The 20,905-nt window shown below is 43.5% G+C and overlaps 2 protein-coding genes across 3 annotated transcripts; both read left to right on the top strand.

The window, feature by feature from the left end:
• The first annotated feature begins 305 nt into the window (after positions 1 to 305).
• Positions 306 to 8,107, top strand: LOC311315191 (uncharacterized protein). Of its 2 annotated transcripts, none has more exons than XM_084445792.1 (6): positions 306 to 416; positions 604 to 665; positions 4,971 to 5,063; positions 5,900 to 5,985; positions 6,456 to 6,505; positions 7,983 to 8,107. In XM_084445792.1, exons 2-6 carry the CDS (start codon positions 648 to 650, stop codon positions 8,096 to 8,098), a joined length of 363 nt encoding a protein of 120 aa, XP_084301918.1. In that variant the 5' UTR covers positions 306 to 416; positions 604 to 647; the 3' UTR covers positions 8,099 to 8,107. The 2 variants fall into 2 exon arrangements, with proteins under 2 accessions (XP_084301918.1, XP_084301917.1); XM_084445791.1 differs by having other exon boundaries at positions 309 to 416; positions 624 to 665.
• A 4,415-nt stretch (positions 8,108 to 12,522) lies between these two features.
• Positions 12,523 to 20,295, top strand: tada2a (transcriptional adaptor 2A). Its single transcript, XM_084447168.1, has 15 exons — positions 12,523 to 12,635; positions 13,080 to 13,186; positions 13,280 to 13,339; positions 13,569 to 13,660; positions 13,867 to 14,024; positions 14,196 to 14,284; positions 15,227 to 15,299; positions 15,434 to 15,497; positions 16,338 to 16,381; positions 17,948 to 18,058; positions 18,445 to 18,516; positions 18,639 to 18,771; positions 19,258 to 19,301; positions 19,683 to 19,762; positions 19,879 to 20,295. Exons 1-15 carry the CDS (start codon positions 12,611 to 12,613, stop codon positions 20,062 to 20,064), a joined length of 1,338 nt encoding a protein of 445 aa, XP_084303294.1. The 5' UTR covers positions 12,523 to 12,610; the 3' UTR covers positions 20,065 to 20,295.
• Positions 20,296 to 20,905: the final 610 nt, after the last annotated feature.

Below are 20,905 nucleotides of genomic sequence, written 5' to 3'. Positions count from 1 at the left end.
CTGTACTTCCAATTCAAACTATATTTTAATGTTTGAATATTTGAGAATAATAGCGAAAACTCAATTATACATTTCAGTCACCAGTCATGATAAAGTTTAAGGCCCAATAGAGCAGGTTTGTTTGTATGGTTCAAAGCTTTTATCATGTAGCAGGAAGAGCAAGGAGGAGTTCAGCTGTTATCTACCAACCTCACTGTCTAATTCACTTCCTGTTCTTGCGCAACTTCCAAACAACTAGTATGTACAGTATGCAGAGGAAATTATTTTTTATTGTCAAGCTGTGAATCACTTAGCTCTGAAGAAGAGGAATGTCATCTACCTTTAACCAATTTATTTTGTTCAACAATAGCCCATAAGAAGTAAAAGAATATTTAAACAATGGCCAAAGGACACTTACTCAAGGGCAACATGCTACGGTAAGGGATCTACATTGGTCTCATATACAATCTTATTTTCAGTATTAATTGCTCAATTAAGTTCTTTAACAGTTAAATGAACACCATTTCAAAATACTTAAATGTTCTGTATGTGTACACTTTTAGCTTTAGATACAAATGTCATATTGGTGAACTTCCATTTTGACGTTTTACATGATGTCGACAGTAATGTGTGGCCATTTGTAGTGTGTGGGCGTTGCAGAGTGGAACATGGCGCAGCAGCAGGAGGTACGTTCTTTTTTACGCACTTCATTTCGATGTTTAGTTATCTTGTTGAATGAAAACGGGGCCACATTTGGTTATCTAAGGTAAAAATCCATCATTGAACCCTACACAGGCCTATGCTGTAGATCTTGCGCATAATTAAAGCCTGGAGCTTTTGTTCGACTGTCATGTTGAGAAATCCACAAGACGTAAAGCTCCTTGACATGGCCAAACAGCACTGGAAAATGAAGTGGTTGTATATTATATTTGCACCTCTGATAGGTTATGTTCTATTGTACCGCACAGCAGTGATTAGTGATTAATCATAGATTGGTTGAGACAGTAAGACCAAGTCTACTAGGCCTATATTCACTGAAACATTTCTGGTCCACATGGCACGATGGGTAAAACAAACAATCAATACAGGAATAGCATATTATGGACACAGTAAATAAATGACATGATATGCTATCTAAAGCATCCTAAGAATGATACTGTTACTATTTCTCGTGGACATGTTTGACAACAAAATACATTTTCTTTTTGTTTGACTCAAATCAAATTATGGAAAACAACAAAATATGTTACCATAGCTATGCAGATGACACACAAATTTATATCACCATATCACCAGGAGACTATAATCCCATACAAGTGCTGAGTAAGTGCATTCAACAAATCAATGATTGGATGTGCCAGAACTTTCTCCAACTAAACAAAAATAAAACTGAAGTAATTGTCTTTGGAGCCAAAGAAGAACGATTAAAAGTCAGTGCTCAACTTCAATCAGTAATGCTAAAAACCACAAACGAAGCCAGAAATCTTGGTGTAGTCATGGACTCAGACCTGAATTTCAACAGCCACATTAAGTCAATTACAAAGTCAGCCTACTATCACCTGAAGAATATATCAAGGATCAAAGGATTTATGTCCCAGAAGGATTTGGAAAAACTTGTCCATGCGTTTATCTTCAGTAGACTCGACTACTGTAACGGCATGTATACAGGTCTCTCTAAAAAATCTATCAGACAGCTGGAGCTGATTCAGAACGCTGCTGCTCGAGTCCTCACTAAGATTAAGAAAGTGGAGCATATCACACCAGTTCTAAGGTCTTTACACTGGCTTCCTGTCTGTCAAAGAATTGACTTTAAAATACTGCTGTTGGTTTATAAAGCACTGAATGGTCTAGGGCCAAAATATATTTCTGATCTGCTCATATGCTATGAACCATCCAGACCCCTCAGGTCGTCTGGCACAGGTCTGCTTTCTGTCCCCAGAGTTAAAACAAAACATGGAGAAGCAGCGTTCAGTTTTTATGCCCCACATATCTGGAACAAACTTCAAGAAAACTGCAGGTCTGCTGCAACTCTTGGTTCTTTTAAAACAAGCCTGAAGACTTCTTCTTTTTGCCACTGCTTTCTTAGAGGAGTTATGTTTATCAGTATACTGCACTGTGACTTTTATTCCTGTATTCTATTTGTCCTGCTTTTTGTTTTAAATGTCTATAATGACTTGCTTTTTGTTTTAATGCTTTTAATTTGTCCTGCATTGTGTTTTAAATGTCTTGCTTTTTGTTTTAATGCTTTTAATGTCTCATGTAAAGCACCTTGAATTGCCCTGTGGCTGAAATGTGCTATATAAATAAACTTGCCTTGCCTTTGACTAGAGCTTATCAACAGTCAAGCCGGAAAGTCTCCACACCCCTTTCACCTCCACGTTTTCTTACGTTATCCTTATTCTACAATAGATTGAGTTCATTTTTGTCTCAATTCTACACAAAATAGCCCATAATGACAAAGTGAAAACTGTTTTTTTGCCATTTGTGCTAATTTATTAAAAATCACAATGTAAAATATGTATATGTATGTGCTTTGGCTGGGCCTCTCATTTACCATTTACCTCCCAAGGATATTTCACACACTTTCTCCGAAGCCACTACTTTGTTATCTTGGCTGTGTGCTTCGGGTCATTGTCATGTTTGAAGGTAAACCTTTGCCCCAGTCTGTGGTCCAGAGCACTCGGAGGAGGTTTTCTTCAAGGATCTCGGTGTACTTAGCTGCATTAATCTTTCCCTCCATCAGGACTAGTCACCCTGTTCTCACTGCTGAAAAGCATCTCCACATCATGATGCTGCCACCGCCATGCTTCACTGTAGGGATGGTATCAGCCCGGTGATGAGCGGCGCCTGGTTTCCTCCAGATGTGACACTTGGTATTCAGGCCCAAAAGTTCAATTTTGGTTTCATCAGACTAGAGGATCTTGATTCTCATGGTTTAAGAGTCCTCTAGGTGCCTTTTGGAAAACTCCAAGCGGGCTGTTATGTGCCTTTTAGTAAGGAGTGGCTTCTCTCTTGAAGTTTGAGTTTATTTTCCCACATGGCAGTATGATACTGAAATACATGGGCATCACAATTCAAGGCACTAAAATTACATAAATATCACATAATAAAATCAACACATTGAGAATAGCAAGTACAACAGGCAGTTCAGAGAGGCAGTCACAACTTTGAGACAGAGTGAACTATGTGCAGTCAATGACAGTCCTTGGTTGATGAGGGACGTGAGGAAGGGGATGGGAGATCTCTTATACCGGTCGGTGCGTGCCCGTGGGACGACCAGTTTGTCCCCGTTCTGAGAGCGTCTTCCTGTCACCTCTGCCCTAGTGGGAGGAAACCAGGACCGGAACTGGGAGGTGAGGAGGGACTTGGCAAAGTCACAGCACAGTTTGGTCCTCCTGTCCTGTAAGGTGCTGAGGGAGAGGGTTTGCAGGGCCTTCTGATATCCATTATATACCCTCCCAAGAATGATGCGGCACGCCCGCTTATGAACCTGCTCAAAGTCCTGAGTTCGGGCCTGGTTCAAAATTGCCATGCCATGCAGGTGCAGCATACTCGATGCAGGGTCTCACAACCCGAGTAGATGGCCACGAGATCTTGTCTAGCAATGTTGGATCTTTTGAGACGTCTAAAACTATTTTTTAATTTCCCTTTTTTATCATGGAGTTGACTTGTTCGCCCCACTGCAGGTCATTTTGCACTGTGAGCCCCCATATCTTGATATTCTCACAGAGCTGCAGCACCTGTCCCTGGATCTGAAGGGGACTAGGTGTTGGCGGCTTCCTCTGGAGGGTGATGGAAAGGACCATGCATTTGTTGGGATGGAACGACATCTTGCTTGACTGGACTTACTCATCAAAGCTATCAAGCATTGTTTGGGGTGAGCTCTGGTTGTTGTTTTAACATGAGTAGGCCAAGTTCAGGTCATCAACGTACTTCCACCTGTTGTCAGCATCCCGGGCAGCACTGTCAATGAGGGCTAGGAAAATGAGTGGGCCAAGCAGAGTCCCCTGGGCCACGCCCCCTGTCATCTCCTGCCAATCAGACACTGCATCCTGGTACCGGACATGTTGCCTGCGGTCACTCATGAAACTGCCCTAGTCCAAAACCTAGTCCCTTTCAGATCTCTGATCTCTGGGTGGAGTGCTGCCTGGATGGTTGATCTTCTGAAAGGTTCTCCAATCTCAACAAGGATACTCTGTCAGAGTGACCCTCAGGTTCCTGCTCACCTCCCTAGCCAAGGGCCGTCTTCCCCGATTGCTCAGTTTGGCCGGGCGGCCAAGAGTCTTGGTGGTTCAAAACGTCTTCCACTTTCTGTACCCTTCTCCAGATCTATGCCTTGACTCAATCCTGTTTCTGAGGTCTGCAGATAATTCTTTTGACCCCATGGCCTGGAGTTTGCTCTGACATGCACTGTCAACTGTGGAACCTTATATAGGCAGGTGTTGGCAATCCCAAATCATGTCCAATCAATTGAATTTACCACAGGTTGACTCCAATTAAGTTGTAGAAACATCTCAAGTATCAGTGGAAACAAAATGCACCTCAGCTCACTTGTGGGTGTCATATCAAAGGGTGTGCACACTTGTGTACATATGTTATTTTACATTTAGATTTTTAATAAATGAGCACAAATGTCTTTCTGTCGAGATCACTTTAGTGGGTTGCGTTATACGGGGTCTGACTTATTAGCCCCTGCCGATTATCCCGGCATTGACGTCCGTGCCTCGCCTGAAGTCGGAGACTTCATTTGTCATTATGGGCTATATTGTGTACACATTTTTTTTTTTTTATAAACTAAATCTACTATAGAATAAGTCTTTAACGTATAATAAAACGTGTGGAAGGTGAAAGGGGTGTAAAGACTTTCCGGCTTGACTGTATTTACTAATACCACACCCCTAGTTTCTGAACCGTTGGCTAATTTGTTTTCAATATTCCTACTAACACTGTCATAGCACTAATATTTGTTGATAAATGATTTTATACTCCAGGCCCCTGTCCAATGTGAAGATTATGCAGAGCCCAACTCTTACGTGGTTGTGTATGACACTGAGACATACAACTACAAGTGTCATGCACAAAATGTGAGTCTATATTTTAACTAATACAAAAACTGTACTTTGGGTTGAAATATTTGTTTTACCCTTTAACTCCAAATCGAAGCGTGTATTAGTCATACTACATAGCGCTCAATCAAGTACTGATATGAATCTGAGACTGGCTACACAGCCAAAATAGCCTTCCCTCTACCTTTCCCAAACATAGAAAATAACCTTCCCTCTAGCTTTGCCAAACATAGATACCTGTTGAAAATAATGATAATAGACCCTTTCTCCAGCAGCCATTCTGACATCATAGCAGGGTAAATACATCTATAACTGATCAAATTAATTAAGGTCCCGATCTATTTAGTGTGTCACAGCCATTCCAGTGAGCCATCATGCAAAATATCAGGGCCCTGGCCCACTAAATCCTAAATAGAACAGGGCCATAATTACTGTTATTATGGTGCGTTCGTTTGTGGTCGGAGGTGGCAAGTCGCAAGTGGCAAAATACCTACCTCCGACCTGTGTGCATTCGAGCTATATACCATTATATCACAGTTACCTAGTTATATCTAGTGCATTCGAGCAACTGGGGGCTGAGAAACATATCCGAATTTGCGACAAGGAAGTGCGAGTTCATGCGGTGTTTTATTTAATCATTCCTAGTAGCAAGTCGCAATTTGCCACCTCCCAGTTATAAACGAACGCACCATTAATTACACCTGTGTTTACCCTGCAATGACATGTCAAAATGGCTGCTGGGAAAAGGGTCTATTAGACCTTACATTTAAATTACTATCAAGTTATTTCTACCCTATCTACAGTAGTACAGTATACTATACAGTAACATCTTGTACGTGTATTATCTTTTCTAGATATTACAGATGTGTGAGAACACAGTAGTTGTTTGGGGAGATGAATCATTTCCTCTGAGCAGGACTCCAACTTTCATCCCTGCCATGTGAGTTGTATGGGCATTGTCTTTTTCAGAAATTAATGTGCAAAATGTTTCGTATTGATTGTAATGCACTGGAAGTGTCATTAACCCTTTGAATACTACTGTCTTGCAGGAAAAAAATTACAAATATCTAAATATCTAAAAACTTCCAACACTTCGTAAAAGCTGAGAAACTATGTATTGTAGTAATATAGGGAAATTTGAATTCATATTCGGAATGTTGGCACTGTACTTACTGTACTAAAAGGGTTAATATAATATGAAGTATAATGTGAACAGTGATGAATACTACAGTACACTGCTGATTTGAGCATTACACATGCTTACATAGAGTATACTTATCATCATTGATATCGCTCCCATTATCAGATATGACTGAACTATGACTATAATAATTTCGCTATGATCAATGAGAAGGTTTATGAAGTGCCTCTTCCTATAAACGCTTTATAGATATATTATTTCCTTTATAGGACACACAATCTTGCAGACATAACTGAAGATGCAGACCCAACTGAAGATGGTAAGTCTGGATTCCTGCTGCTGCTGTGTTTCCTCATGTTCAGATGTTATTCATCATGTTCAGATGCTACAGTATTCATCATCCCGATGACAGTTTGTTCTAGAAGATATGGACTATTTAGGGCTATTTGGTTTGAGTAGTTCCACATCTACAGAACAACGGGGCACTACTACTACTAATACAAATAAATACATAAATAATAATAATACATTTTATTTGAGGATGCCTTTCAGGACACCCAAGGTCGCCTTACAATGCATAAAAGAGTGCAATTAACAGTCAATTAAAAACAGCCTAACAAAGGGTGAGACAATTAAAAACAACCTAACATGGCAGTGACGTAGTATAAACAAAGGAGGACAAGAGGCATAAGGAGGGCTGACAGACACATGTAGGAGGGGGGATAAAACAGTGACACTAAGAATAATTAAAGGGGAACTAGTACAGTAAGAGCTACAAGAATAGTGTGTTAGCATATATACTGTATATAAACTGAATAGACCTGGTCAAAACCTAGTATATGGCTGGACCGTGTATGGGTGTGCGAAATTGTGGCCAATTTGTTACAGGGGTAGTCAGTGGTACTGTTGAAATTCCTCCCATTCCTGGATATTTAATGTTCATCTGCAATTTGATCCAAGTAATATTTGTACTGAAGTAGCATATCACATGAGCTACGCATATTTACAGTGCATCCGGAAAGTACTCACACCCCTTCACTTTTTCCACATTTCATTATGTTACAGCCTTATTCCAAAATTAATTTCTTTTTTTATTCTCATCAATCTACACACAATACCACATAATGACAAAGGGAAAAATGTTTAGAATTTTTTTTACAAATGTATTTAAAATAAAATAAAAAAACAATTCAAATATAATATGTTCATGGGTCAGCTCATGCCTCAAGTCTTCTTGAGTATGATGCTACAAGCTTGGCACACCTGTATTTGGGGTATTTCTCCCATTCTTCTCTGCAGATCCTCTCAAGCTCTATCAGGTTAGATGGGGAGTGTTGCTGCACAGCTATTTTCAAGTCTTTCCAGAGATGTTCAAGCGGGTTCAAGTCTGGGCTCTGGCTGGGCCACTCAAGGACATGCACAGACTTGTCCCAAAGCCACTGTTTCATTGTCTTGGCTTTGTGCTTAGGGTCGTTGTCCTATTGGAAGTTAAACCTTTGCCCCAGTCTAAGATCCTGAGCGCTCTGGAGCAGGTTTTCTCTGTGCTTCGTTCATCTTTCCCTCGACCCTAACTACTGTAGTCTCCCAGTTCCTGTCGCTGAAAAACGTCCCCACAGCATGATGCTGCCTCCGTCATGCTTCACTGTAGGGATGGTATTAGCCAGGTGATGAGCGGTTCCTGGTTTCCTCCAGACGTGACACTTGACAAAGAGTTCAGTCTTGGTTTCATCAGACCAGAAAATCTTGTCTTGAAGTCAAATGTTTAACCATTGACAAACATGTCCTGTATATCACAGTGGACATGGAGTCCAGACGATGGATTACAGACTGGGGCGTGATGGACATAGACTACACCGATGGACCAGAGGCAGTGGAGGATTTGAAGGAAGAAGAAGCTGTAAAGGAGGAGTGAGACTGTGACCATTGTCGACCTGGCCGCCAAAACCGAAGGGTCGCCTGCCTGGCGATCAACCGTCGGTTGCTGGTGCCACGGGAGTGGCATCTGTGGTGGCTGGTGCCACGGGAGTGGCATCTGTGGTGAAACTTCCCTTGACTGTATTGTTTCAATGTGCTTATACAGTACTGTACATTGCTGTATATATTGCATTTTAATATTATACTGTACATATTGTATTTTAATAAATTATAAATATGTATCCTATCCTTGTTATTCTCATTCATAATAAGACCTTGTGCACAAGATATTGAGGGCTGCAGAAAGCAATTTTGGTTACGTTACAATAGGTCCTTGCCTAACCTGTTTTTGTATTCAAATGTCAAGCCATTCGGTTTTGTATTGCAACAGAATTATAATGATGTGCTTGTGGTTAGCTCGTGGAGATGTTCTCAGTGTTTCAAAACAGGAAGTTTAGCTATGCAGCACAGAACAACAGAGCACAGCCAGTGGAATAATGAACATATGTTTGGAAAGAGAAAAAAGAGAGGTGGGTAATTATTCAATTGTTTTGACATCACTAGTCACTGAGGTTCAAGTTCAAAGCTTTAGTTCAAAGTCTTATTTGTCACATGCATCATCATACTAGTTACAATGTGCAGTGAAATTGTGTTTCAGTTCTGAACACAGAACACACCCTGAAGACGGAACAGGATCAGACGACGACACAATTTTCACTTCTTTAAACTACTGCTGAACAGTGGAGTAAAGCTGAGTTTGACTAGGGTACAAGAAAACCAGTTCGAGATTTTGGGATTGGTTGATGAAGATGGCACTAAAATCCTTGTGATGAGTAATGTGAGCAAGACGTGACATGGCGCACAGTAAGGGAATGTAAGTAGCTTTACTTTCAAACTGATGAGTCAAATATTGAAATGGTTTTTCAGTCACTTTACTTGAACACATGTAAGAGTTAGGACAGGCTATACTGGGACGATTCAAACGGATGAGTAAAATATTGAAACTGTGAGGTTAACCATGTAGACAACAAAAATGGTATCAGTTAGTGTCATACAGTTATCAGCACATATTTTCATACAGTTCAGTCTTATTTTCAGTTTCAGGTTTTCCAGTCAGTTAACTTAAACACATCAGGGATAGGAGTGGCTAGACTGTGACAATATGTATCACGTGAGATGTACAGTAGCTGAACCAGGAACTGCATCCAAACATCCGCACAGAAAAAGCTTTGGTCAAAATGGGAGCGTGTTTTTCTAATCATACGGTAATGCTACATTTTTTGAAACATTTAAGACCAAAAAATAGGCATGGGACTAGCAAATAGCGTATCACACCATGTATTTGGCATACGTTGAGTGTCCCAGCAACTCATCTCATAACAAGTACAACAAGTATAGAATGAGTACTGTAAGCACAGGTAGAAGACTTGGCTTTATAGGTGACCAAACCTGTAGTGTGAAAAAGCATATATTAATTTTGATCTTGTTGTATTGACTACACAATCTCCTTATTTCAACAGTATAATTGAGACAAAAAAGATAGAGCCTTTAGATCTCTTGAACAAATCCTTTGTTTAAAATCATTACAGTTGTTAATTAATTAATATGTGGATATTATTCTGTTACAGACCCCTGTCCAGTGTGAGGACGATCCAGAGCCCAGACACTTTGTGGTTCTGTTTGGTGACTATCTACAGCCTAAACACTCTCCAACTGTAACGGTATGGTTTCAAGTCACTGCTTAGGAAGACAAAACAAGTGTCATAAACACAGTTAAAGCCTAACCGTTAAATGTTGATGGTCTTCGCTGAGAATGCTTTCAGTTATTGGATTAGGTTTTGTCTGGGTAAGTGGATAAATATCATGCAATAACCTTAATATTTCTGACTTTTTGGCTGATTTCACAACAGTGTGAGGATGATATTTCCTTTCAAAGCAGTGGTGATGTATGGAAAGGAGTCCTGTCATCTGAGGAAATGTTCATTCAACAGAGCGTGAGTTTCATAATTTCACTTGGGTGGTTTCAGGTAGGACAAATGGGACAAACATTTGAAAATGGCCTTTTGACCTTTTTGATTAAGATAGGATATACAGGTATCAACCATGTTTTGGAACCTAGTCTTATTTGTTAACTCTTGTTCTCTTAGAAAAACACTTCTATGGGACCATCTCTAGTCCATCTCCAAATGACTCTACCTCACAACAAAGAAACCTCACACCATCTCTCAACATCAGCCTCGCCACTGATGGTACAGGCAACTTCACAAAAGCAATAAGCGCATCGTTTCATTACTAATGACATTAAATGTTGAGATGTTCTAGCTCCTGTCTAGGTAGATGCAAAACTGCAATGAGCATTCTGAAAAGCGGTCTTAGTTGTCATGGACAAGATAATTAATTTGTGCTTAAAGTATTATGGTTGTCATTTTACACCCCTTGAACACACAATGGGGTTCAAGATCATGGTCTAGATGTAGCCTAAATTCTGATGTGGTAATGTGGACAAGGCCCTGGTCCATTAGCAAAGTCAGACATTTTTTGACAAGGAAGAGTGGATAAAATTATTGATGACTACATGCTGTAGTCTTGTGAACTGTAATAATTTACTTACTTCATTCTGTTTCATACTCTTCCTGTAGGTCAAGAGATGTTGCCCAGCTGAAGGGTGGGGGGGGGGGTTCTCAGGGTCCTGGGAGTGGTTGAAAAGATGGAAAGTTGGAAAAAGTGCTGTTAAGTGAAGGATGCTAGCTGGGCCATTGGGCAGAGCATCAACTTGCTATATTAATCACATGACTGTAATGGCTATCGGTTCCAGATTCTGTGAATCAGTGTGTGATTAAGCCAAGTTATTTTATTCAAAGGCTATCCTAGTTCATCATGGCGGGTCCAATCATTGTTTGTTAAATGGACTACGCTGACATGGATGGAGTTCTTCATGGACTGCCTAAGTACATCAGTGAGTTCTTAATGGCTAAAACTTAAGGGCATTTGGGTGAGAGATAAGCTAAAGTTAATGTAACCCAGTGACAAATGTGAGCATTTGGTTTTGACAGTGTTATTCACAGAATGTATTAAGTGTGTTACAGCATTACAATACAACATTTCATAGTTTTTGTATGAGGTTCTATAGAAATTAAATGTTGTTATTATTAAATTATTTGTATATATAATTTTGTGGTGATGTATTGTGTTCATTTGGTGGTTATCTATATATATGGATATTTTCCGCCGAGACAGGGTAAAGGCTGATGAAGGCCGGAGGGCTGGAAAGTGTCCGTTCATTGTCTGCTGTATGTGCATTAAAAGCAGGTAAAACTTATACAAATCACAGGGTGGGTCCACAAGCCGCTCAAACACTGCCGAGCCGGCCATTCACCTGCATTCATTTTTTGGACTAGGATTTCGCAAAAACCATCAGATCGCTTTTCATGAAACTCAGTGGAGGGGGTGTAGCATGTGCCAATTTAAAACCCATTCAATTTTGGCCGCATAGTCACTACATGCTTTCAGGGGCAGAGGTCTGTGCTCTCTGAGCACCATTTGTAGTTATTTATATTCTCTGTAAAATTAGTGCTCAGTCATTTAAATTGCAAACTCACGTCAAGATGCAGCAAGTCTTTGTCCTGAGAGCGGTAAAAATCCATTCAGTATTCGTCGACGCTGGACTTGAGCACTTTCCTAAACATTTTGCAATGAATAGGTGCGATTAAGTACTCTGAAAGTCTTTCTTTCCTTGATCATTTGCACTTCCTTGCTGACCTCAAGCCTCTTGAAAGACGCTTTTGCATCACACAGGCTTCACTTTCCTAAATGGACCCACGAGCATGATTTTGAGCGACCGTACAGCTCTGAATTGTATATAGCCTAGAGTTTATGCAATAAACTTAACTAACTCTTTAGGAGGCTGTAGGCCTTTGCTATAACCTATGCGTGCTCCTCGTCCGTGTCCAGTAGCAACTTTCTCAACAAGAGATAGGCTACAGGTCGGATTCTTCTACAGTAGCTTGACACAATGGTAGGCTTGCTAGGTTGTTAAGAACATGGGATCACCGGTAGCAAACCTAATTGGTATCGTATGGTATCCGTATGCTATCACGAACCATTTGGAAGTTCACATCCACGTTAGGACCTCCACATGCTGCCATACTAGGCTGGCCCAGGCCAACTGTCCTTCTGCATGTCAACATCGTGATTTATTTTTGTGAAAAACAATGGTTGTGGAAGTAGCCGAAATATATTATAATGTCATGAAAAAATACTAATTTGTTCATGAACATGTATGTATGTTGATTTCATCAGATTTGACACGTTTTATGCAACCGTTGTTTGAGTTTGTCCAATTGAATAAAGAAACCTTCGACCATCGATTAGCTCTGCCTGTATGTTGCATCAGGAGTCCATGGATTGATTAGTTTTGCCTAACTAAACTAGCATACCAAAAGCAATTTTGTTTACAATCGCAAAAAAACAGATCCTCGCAGTGTCTTTTTGATTTATTTGTTTGTGTCTAATGGACCGTTTAGCATCTTTTGGAAGTAAGTAGAATACAACGTAGGATCTGGCGTGAATTTATAGCTAGCTAGCAGTAAGCTTAGAGACAATCGTAGTTAATGTATCACCGGCTAACGTAGGCTAGCTAGCATTGATAACTTATTCAGACGAATAGTGATTGTGGCCAGTTAACGTTATCCTCGTGTGTTATCTCAGGAACAGGTATGGTAGTTAGCCGTTAACTGCTAGATCCGGCACATAGCAAGTAATGTTAGGCTAAAGGTAGTTAATTTTCTTACTAGGCTAACTTAGCTAGCTGTAATAGATGCTAACTAACGTTACTATTGGCTGCTACATTACTATCTGGCTGTTACAGTAACGCAGTCCCGAAAGGAGCTAATCTAATGGCTAGGCAATCCTAACTGTTTCAGCCAATCACTATACACGATGTAAAGCTAGTTATCCGTGTTAACATTCGTTTTCCCCAGATGACCCTTTTGACAAACCACCTTGTCGAGGCTGCTCATCTTATCTGACCGAGCCTTACATCAAGTGTGCAGAGTGTGGACCATCACCATTCCTCCTCTGTCTCCAGGTCAGAACTGTTGAAAGCACATTGTTAGTTAGTTAGTTAGCTATTAGTCATGTGTTCTCTCCATAATTGATTATGAAATTATGAATTTCACAGTGTTTCACCCGAGGATTTGAGTACAAGAAGCACCAGAGTGATCACAAGTATGAAATCATGGTGAGACAAAAGGCAGATCAATGTCATCTATGGCAACATTCATGGGTTTGCTCTTACCCTGCCCATTCATGTAGCACCATACTGTATATCCATATATATCCAACAGCATCGTTTAGATCTAGAGCTTTTCAGTGCAACCTTTGCCCATTTGTTGGTGCCTCTTAGATATTAAACGTGATTATTGAATATAATCCCCCAATATTGTTTTGTTGACATGGATTCCTTCCAGACCTCAGACTTCCCTGTGCTGGAGCCTGGCTGGACAGCCCAGGAGGAGATGGCCTTACTGGAGGCAGTCATGGATTGTGGTTTTGGCAACTGGTGAGTCACCTTAAAATGCACAGCAATGTGGAGTAACTAACTAATCACCTCTTGTCAACTCCGTGGAGTAACATAACCGATCATTGGCATCTGAACATGTCTGTGACTCCCTCGTCGCCGCCAAAGCCTGAACGACAATGCTTGCTGTTTCCACTGCAACTGATTGATGCATCACTGTCCTGCTGCTGTTCCGCTGTCGACTGCAGGCAGGACGTAGCTTATCAGATGCGCACCAAAGGCAAGGAGGAGTGCGAGGACCACTACATGAAGAACTTCATCAACAATCCCCTGTTCTCCTCCACCCTGCTCAGCCTGAGACAGAGGGAGGAGGCTCGCACCGCCGACAGCACCATCCCTTTCAAACGTCAGTAGCTATCCTCCACGCCTCCGTCCGTAGCACCCCCCTCTGATGACGAGACCCGCGTGATTGACCTCAATAGATGCATCATCAGCTACATCCATTTTTGGAAATGAATCATTGTTCTGCTGATAAAGGGTCAATGATACTGTCCTTTTCCTCCATCTTCTATCCCAGCCACAGACGACCCACCCAGGCCCACGTTTGACTCCCTGTTGTCTCGAGACATGGCTGGGTACATGCCCGCCAGAGCAGACTTTATGGAGGTGAGGGGAACTATAGAACAGTCAGTGGGCCTCATTCCTGAACATTTTCTTAAGTGTCTTCTTAAATGTCTTCTTAAATGTCTTCTTACGAACTTCATAAGACCAACCCTAAGAAAGATCCCCGCCGGACTCATGAACGTGTGGAAATGTGTTCTTAAAACGCCAAAGTGTTCTCAGCTGTGCTCCCCCAAATGAGGAATGCCACTGCTTCTTAAGTTGAATGTGCGTTCTCGTACACCTGTATTTGTACAGTTTAGTTAAATGCATGAGTAGGCTACTTGTGGATCTTGATAGGCCCTATCTATATTATGTAGGCCCATAATATTTTAGTTATGGATATTCCCATGTTTATTTACAGAATGTAGATGTGTCCATTCTGACGACCATGGAATATAAGGTTTAGTGCTTATTTATTTATTCACTGCCATTTGCAGTGTTTGTTTAGTGCTTTTATTTATTTTAGGACACCACGATGCCTCGTAGAATCATGACTATAAATGTGAAACGTAATTGGAAATGATACAAATATTCTCATATTTATTATTATTGTTGTTATTATTATTATTATTATTATTTCAAGCCAAGGATGTCTGTAGAATTGATGTGAACGCAATCACCTCGGATTTCTCATAAATTCAGCCCTTGCGAACATGGCCGCACTCCAATCTGGCTTACCTAGGACTGCATTTCCACGTTCTTAAATCATGTTCTTGGATAAGAACAAATCCCAGATAAGAAACCATTCAGGAATGCCAGAATTGTCCCGGGAACTTTGTAAGTGGAGTGCGAAGAAATTTCTAACTTTTTCTTAACTGCGTTCAGGAATGAGGACCATTGTTCCAGCTTGCTGTTCGTCTTATGGAACTCTGGTATCGTCCCATTCCTGTCCTCCCTTACGCTCTCTGAGTGACTCATCCACTGTTATTTATCGTCCCCATCTAGGAGTTTGACAACTATGCTGAATGGGATTTGAAAGACATTGACTTTGTGGATGATGACTCAGACATTCTACATTGTGAGTTGAACAAGTGCCAGGATCTTCCTGAGAGAATAATGTAGGCTAATGGGAATACTCAGTAAGCATGCACTGTATCTTTTGACTCAGGATGAACATAATTATATAACATATTTTGTCTGTTTTTTATTTAGCTCTCAAGATTGCAGTTGTGGATATATATCATTCAAGGTTAAAGGAGAGACAACGCAGGAAGAAGTAAGTGGAACGTAATGATGTAATGCCCGTAGTCAGTCACTAGATGGGGTCAGATGTCTTGGTCATTCTCATCTATTTCAGATGACTTAGCATCTTTAAATTTAGCAAGAAATTTGATTGCTTTCCAGTATTAGAAATAATTAGAAAAAAGTCAATGGAATTGTGACACTATCAGCCCTTGAACACTGAGCACTGAGATTCCAGTTTTTACATGTGTTGATAAGACGGTAACTGAGCACATTGTGGAAAACAGTTTTGACAGCTGTAGTCAGTTTTGACAGCGGTAGTTCTGGGAGATGATCACCTATTCCTACTGAGTCTCTAGGGCCGGCCACACTCAGTTCCTATGGTTTCTATGGCCATCCATCAGTAAGTCACCATCAATGAGTTCTCCCTCCCAGAGCTCCGTGGTGTGGCATGGGGGCCCCTGGCCTACTTCCTCACCCTAACCCTCAGGGCTTTTTCCTAACCCTGCTGCCTGTCAGGAGGCCTTTCCCAGCAGAGGCCCAGAGCAGGGACCCTGGGTTCACAGGCGGACTGATTCCCCCCCCCCCCCCCCGGGAGCTCCGGTTTCGCAGCATGCAAGCACTACTTGCTGCGATGCTGCTCTATTTCACAAGCATTTTGTCTGGTTGAGGGGGCCAACCCCCCCCCCCCCCCCCCCCTTCAGTAAATCTCAACACGCCACTGTCATCCATCTCTCTTATCCTGGCTTACATCTGGAGGAGAGACACCTTATGAAGGCCATATTTTATATGATCCTCATTGGATGTGTTGATCATTGCCTAGTAGGAAACCGCTAGTTGTGTGATGGAGAGACTAATGCCTTGTGTCTTACAGGATCATCCGGGACCACGGACTAATCAACCTGCGGAAGTTCCAGAGTGAGTGTCGTCCTTATGGACCTGGGCTTGGCTGCATACCTGCCGGGAGAGGCATCTAATTTCCAGCAGCCAGATTAAATATGTATTTTGTGTTTCCATGGCTTCATGTAAACAACTCGGAAGCAATAATCATCAGCAGGTCTCACCCCAGGGAGACGGGAGAGTGGATTGGATAGTGCTCATTTACGATGGGGGCTCAGAATAGCCCAGTGAGCCGGAGTGAGTGTGCCGCAGCATAATTGGTCCACTATGAATAGACCCCTATGAAATGAACACTGCAGGTCTAATGACCAAATGGATTTGAGTTTTATGAGGTTTTATTGATCCCGTCGCTCTTCATGGGTCAGGTTTCATCAATACTGGTAACGCCATCTCTTCGGTGTCTTGGTTTTATTCATGGTCGTTGGTGGTTGGAAGCCGTGAATACATTCACCCAATCAGTTCTCCTTTCTTCTCTGACCACACGGTACTATCTCCAGGTGTTGCCCTGTGAAATTGGCTGAGCTTTTGGGGTGGAAGAGGACACCCTTATGTTTTATTTATTCATCCTCCAACCTCCACCCCCCCCTTATCTCTCTCTAGTCTTTCAAGACAAAAGAGAGCCCAGAGTTGCTGTGGAGCTGCAGCCTGGTTGTCATGGAGACTGCTGAAAGAGTGTGTGTTTGTGCCTTGTGTGTACTGTGTGTATGTATGTGCGCGCGTGCGCATGTCACAAGATAATGGAAGCCGCGTCCAAGCCTGTGTGGCTCAGTGTCATGCCGTGGTTGATGCTTCTGCCCAAGGCAGTTTGGCCAACAGTTTCATTGCCCTTGCAGGGTTTGTCCATCTCCAGGTCTCGTCCATCCTGGTTTGAGTGATTGAGTGGTCTTTGGCTTAGTTCAGCGGGGGACCTCTGGTATTTCTTTTGCTGCCATCTATGTTGATCAGTGGACTGTCAGGCCTTTACACACATCAAAAACACGGAGGCGCTCGGCCGTCAACTCGCATCAGCAGATGTAAAGCTCGCCAACCTTGAGCTGTCACTTTAACTCACATTCGTCTCATAGACCATTTTGAACGGATAGTGTATAGTGTCCATTTACTGACTGAGCCGCCAAAGTGAGAATACCTACATCCATGAACAGAATGTAGAAGGCACACAGACATATTCACATCTTTAAAGTGGCATTTAGGGAATTTGGCTGCGGCACAGAATATCTCCTCTCACACCCCCATGACGGCTTTCATTTTTGGCTTTGACACTGCTTGTTACTCAGCAACAGTGGCAGTACTTAGAGACGCAAGCTAGCACAGGCTCTTGAAGGGAGTGGTGTGTGTGTGTGTGTGTGTGTGTGAGTTAAGTGGTGGTGAAATGCCCAACGAGGGAGCTTTTACACTGTTACCACCAGCCACAGCAGGGCGTCTCGGTGATTCAGAGAGCACTTTCTCCGTCCTGTGCTCCTCAAAAGGCTCTTATCCACACACCAAGACTGACCAATGGCAGCCGGCACACCAATATAGTTTTTCCTCTCTAATTGCTGTGTTCTCACTGATTTTTTCTGGATCGTGCGGATGTTTGTGTTTCAGTTCTGGAGCGGCGCTACCCAAAGGAGGTGCAGGATCTGTACGATGCTATGAGACGCTTCGCCAGGGTTGTGGGCCCCATCGAGCACGACAAATTCATTGAGAGTCACGCATGTGAGTTTAATCTACACGGACCCACAAGTAAACACTTTTTAAGCTGATAGGCAATGACTAGTCTCATCCCCTCTGCCCAACCAGACATTGCATATAGGCTACAGCGGTCACACATGATGAACCACTTTTAATATTTTTGGATAGCGGTAATCTCATTGCCCTGGTAATGAGCCTGTCAGATTAGCCGTTTCACTTATGATGCAGTAAACTCCAATGGCTACTGTGTGCGTGTGTGTAAGTGTGTGTGTTTCATCGTCCTACAATGATGAAAGCTGCCACTTCAGGATGTTTTTTTTTATGACGGACTGAAGAAGAGTCGGGACGTCTGTCCGTCCGCGGTGCGGAGGACAGGGCCTCTCTGCTAACGCTGTGTCCCCTCCTTCCAGTGGAGTTTGAGCTGCGGAGGGAGATCAGCAGGCTGCAGGAGTACAGGAGAGCGGGGGTCCAGTCCTTCTGCAGTGAGTCCCCCCCCACTCCCCCCCCGGCCCGTTCAGCCGCCTTCATTTTGAGCTCCCGCCGCGTTTGCTGCCTGGAACGACCGGCTCGCAACCCACTCACGCCGCCCCGTTTCGCCCCGCAGGCGCCAAGGTGTACGAGCGGGTGAAGCGCGGCAGGGAGGAGGAGCGGAGGAAGAGGACCATGCTGTGCGACGTGCTGCAGTACATCCAGGACGGCCGCGCCTGCCAGCAGTGGCTCAGCAAACAGGCCGCCATGTGAGCGCCGCCGTCGCCCCCCCCGCCTCGGCCAGGGGCCTCCGTCCTGCCCCGCCCCAATCCTCCTGCCCCGCCCCAGTCCTCCTGCCCCGCCCCAGTCCTCCGCTTCCCTAGCGCCGGGCGGGCGGAGACGGACGAGGCAGAGACGCTTCAACACCTCCCTCTGCGGTTTCTAGTTTTGTGTGTCGGCTTGGCACTGACAGGCTGGTTGTCTCCCCCCCCCCCCCCCCCATCACAGAATGTAGAGCTGTCCTTTGAATGTAGAGCTGTCCTTATTTCCTATTCATCTTTAGTCTGGCGCTTGGGAATTCTCCAGATTCATATAATTATTCCATATGAAATATACAAAATGCGGGTTTGTGTGATTCATAGTCTCTGTAGACGAGATCCCAGAGAAATGATGAACAAAGGCTTATGTATTTGTGCATGCGCGTGTGTGTGTTCCTGTTCCTGTAGTGACAGTAACACTGTTCTGTCTCCCTACAGTGACGCTGGCATCACTCCTGTTGTCACCACCATCATCACGTCAGGTAAGGGAGGGCCTCTGCCTCCTTGCTCTCCCCCTCTCCCTCCATTCTAACCCTTTTCCTGGCATAGCCTCAGGCACAGTCACACTAATGTATTCTCAGAGACGCTCTCCCATAAATATGCTCAACAAATAGGACCGCTATATACATATTTATCTCTCCCAGTGTTTGTTCCCGTTCCTTAACCTCCTGTTCACAAATAGAAGAAGACGGGTATGCTCAGTCATACATGGCTATATGTACACAATTTTCTTCTGGTAAACATTTGCCTCGCTTTCCGTCCCAACTTAAGGATTTCGTCAAGCTGTCAGTGTTTCTTCTGAAGCGCAGAGCGGCGGTCAGGTGGACTGTGTTGACCGTTCTTACTTTTGCTCCCCCACACAGCCACGGGCAGGAGAAGCGCCCCTCCCCTCAATCTGACCGGACTGCCGGGGACGGAGAAGCTCAACGACAGGGAGAAGGAGGTACGCTTGTCCAGACACACCTGAGGGAGGCCGCTCGAAAACGGTTAGGGCTCGCGATTGGTTTTGCCGTGGTGAAAGTTGCGCGACAACAGTTGTCTCTCCTGTGCCCCCCCTAGCTTTGCCAGGTGGTCCGCCTGGTGCCGGGGGCGTACCTGGAGTACAAGCAGGCCCTGCTGAACGAGTGCCGGCGCCAAGGCGGCCTGCGGCTGGCACAGGCCCGGGCGCTCATCAAGATCGACGTGAACAAGACGCGCAAGATCTACGACTTCCTGATCAAGGAGGGCTACATCAACAAAGCCTAGGGCAGACCCCGAACCGGTCTGACAGTGTTGCGGCAGAGACGACCGGACACTCGCCACTGTTGCGTTTTATATCGTCTCACCATGGTGGAATCGTGCTGTCGTGTCGTGAGGGGTGCCACGGCTCTTTCTGAAAAAGTTTGAATTGATGGACCTCATGTTCATTGTTTGAGTGAGTCTTGTTTTGTATGTGTGCTGTTGGAACTGACAACCATTTCTCTGTACAGCCAATGGGAAAAAGAGGATGTATTTATTTCTCCTGCAATAAAATATGTTAAAGAAACGGTGGTTATATCTTTTAATAATTGAATGTGGTTATCCAATTCACTAACTAAAAGAGAAGTACAGTCGTAATGTTTGTGTACAGACTATTTAATAATGGAACTTGGAATATTTTTTTTTATTTGAGTGTATTTGAGTATGAAGTAAGTGAATGAATCTCTGTTAGCACTAAAGTTGTCCTGACACCATTTCAGAACCCCAGCTGGTTGCTGCTGATGGAGAAAAGTGCAGTGTGAAATGTAGGATAAATCTCATGAAGTCGATGCTGAGTTGACCATATTGTCAGCCATAGCAGACCTAGTTCAGCCCCGGGCTCCCTCCCCCCCCCCCCCTCTCTCTCCCTACCCCCCCCCCCCCCCACCCCCTCTCTCTCTCCCTACCCCCCCCCCCCCCCCACCCCATCTCTGGCGGTGGAGCATGGGGCTGGTGTGATGTGGGAGAGCTGTGACTAATGCCAGCACAGGCAGGCAGCCACCGGCCTCTGACAGGCTTATCAGAGCAGTGTGGAGCAGCCACGTCAGCCAGAGCTAACAGCCTGATTACAGCCCCAGATCCCACTTTT

This window comes from Borostomias antarcticus, assembly GCF_949987555.1.
Source record: "Borostomias antarcticus genome assembly, chromosome: 1".
Classification (NCBI taxonomy): Eukaryota; Metazoa; Chordata; class Actinopteri; order Stomiiformes; family Stomiidae; genus Borostomias; species Borostomias antarcticus.
The sequence above is the reverse complement of the archived record's forward strand: the minus strand, read 5'-3'. Positions and strand labels throughout refer to the sequence as shown.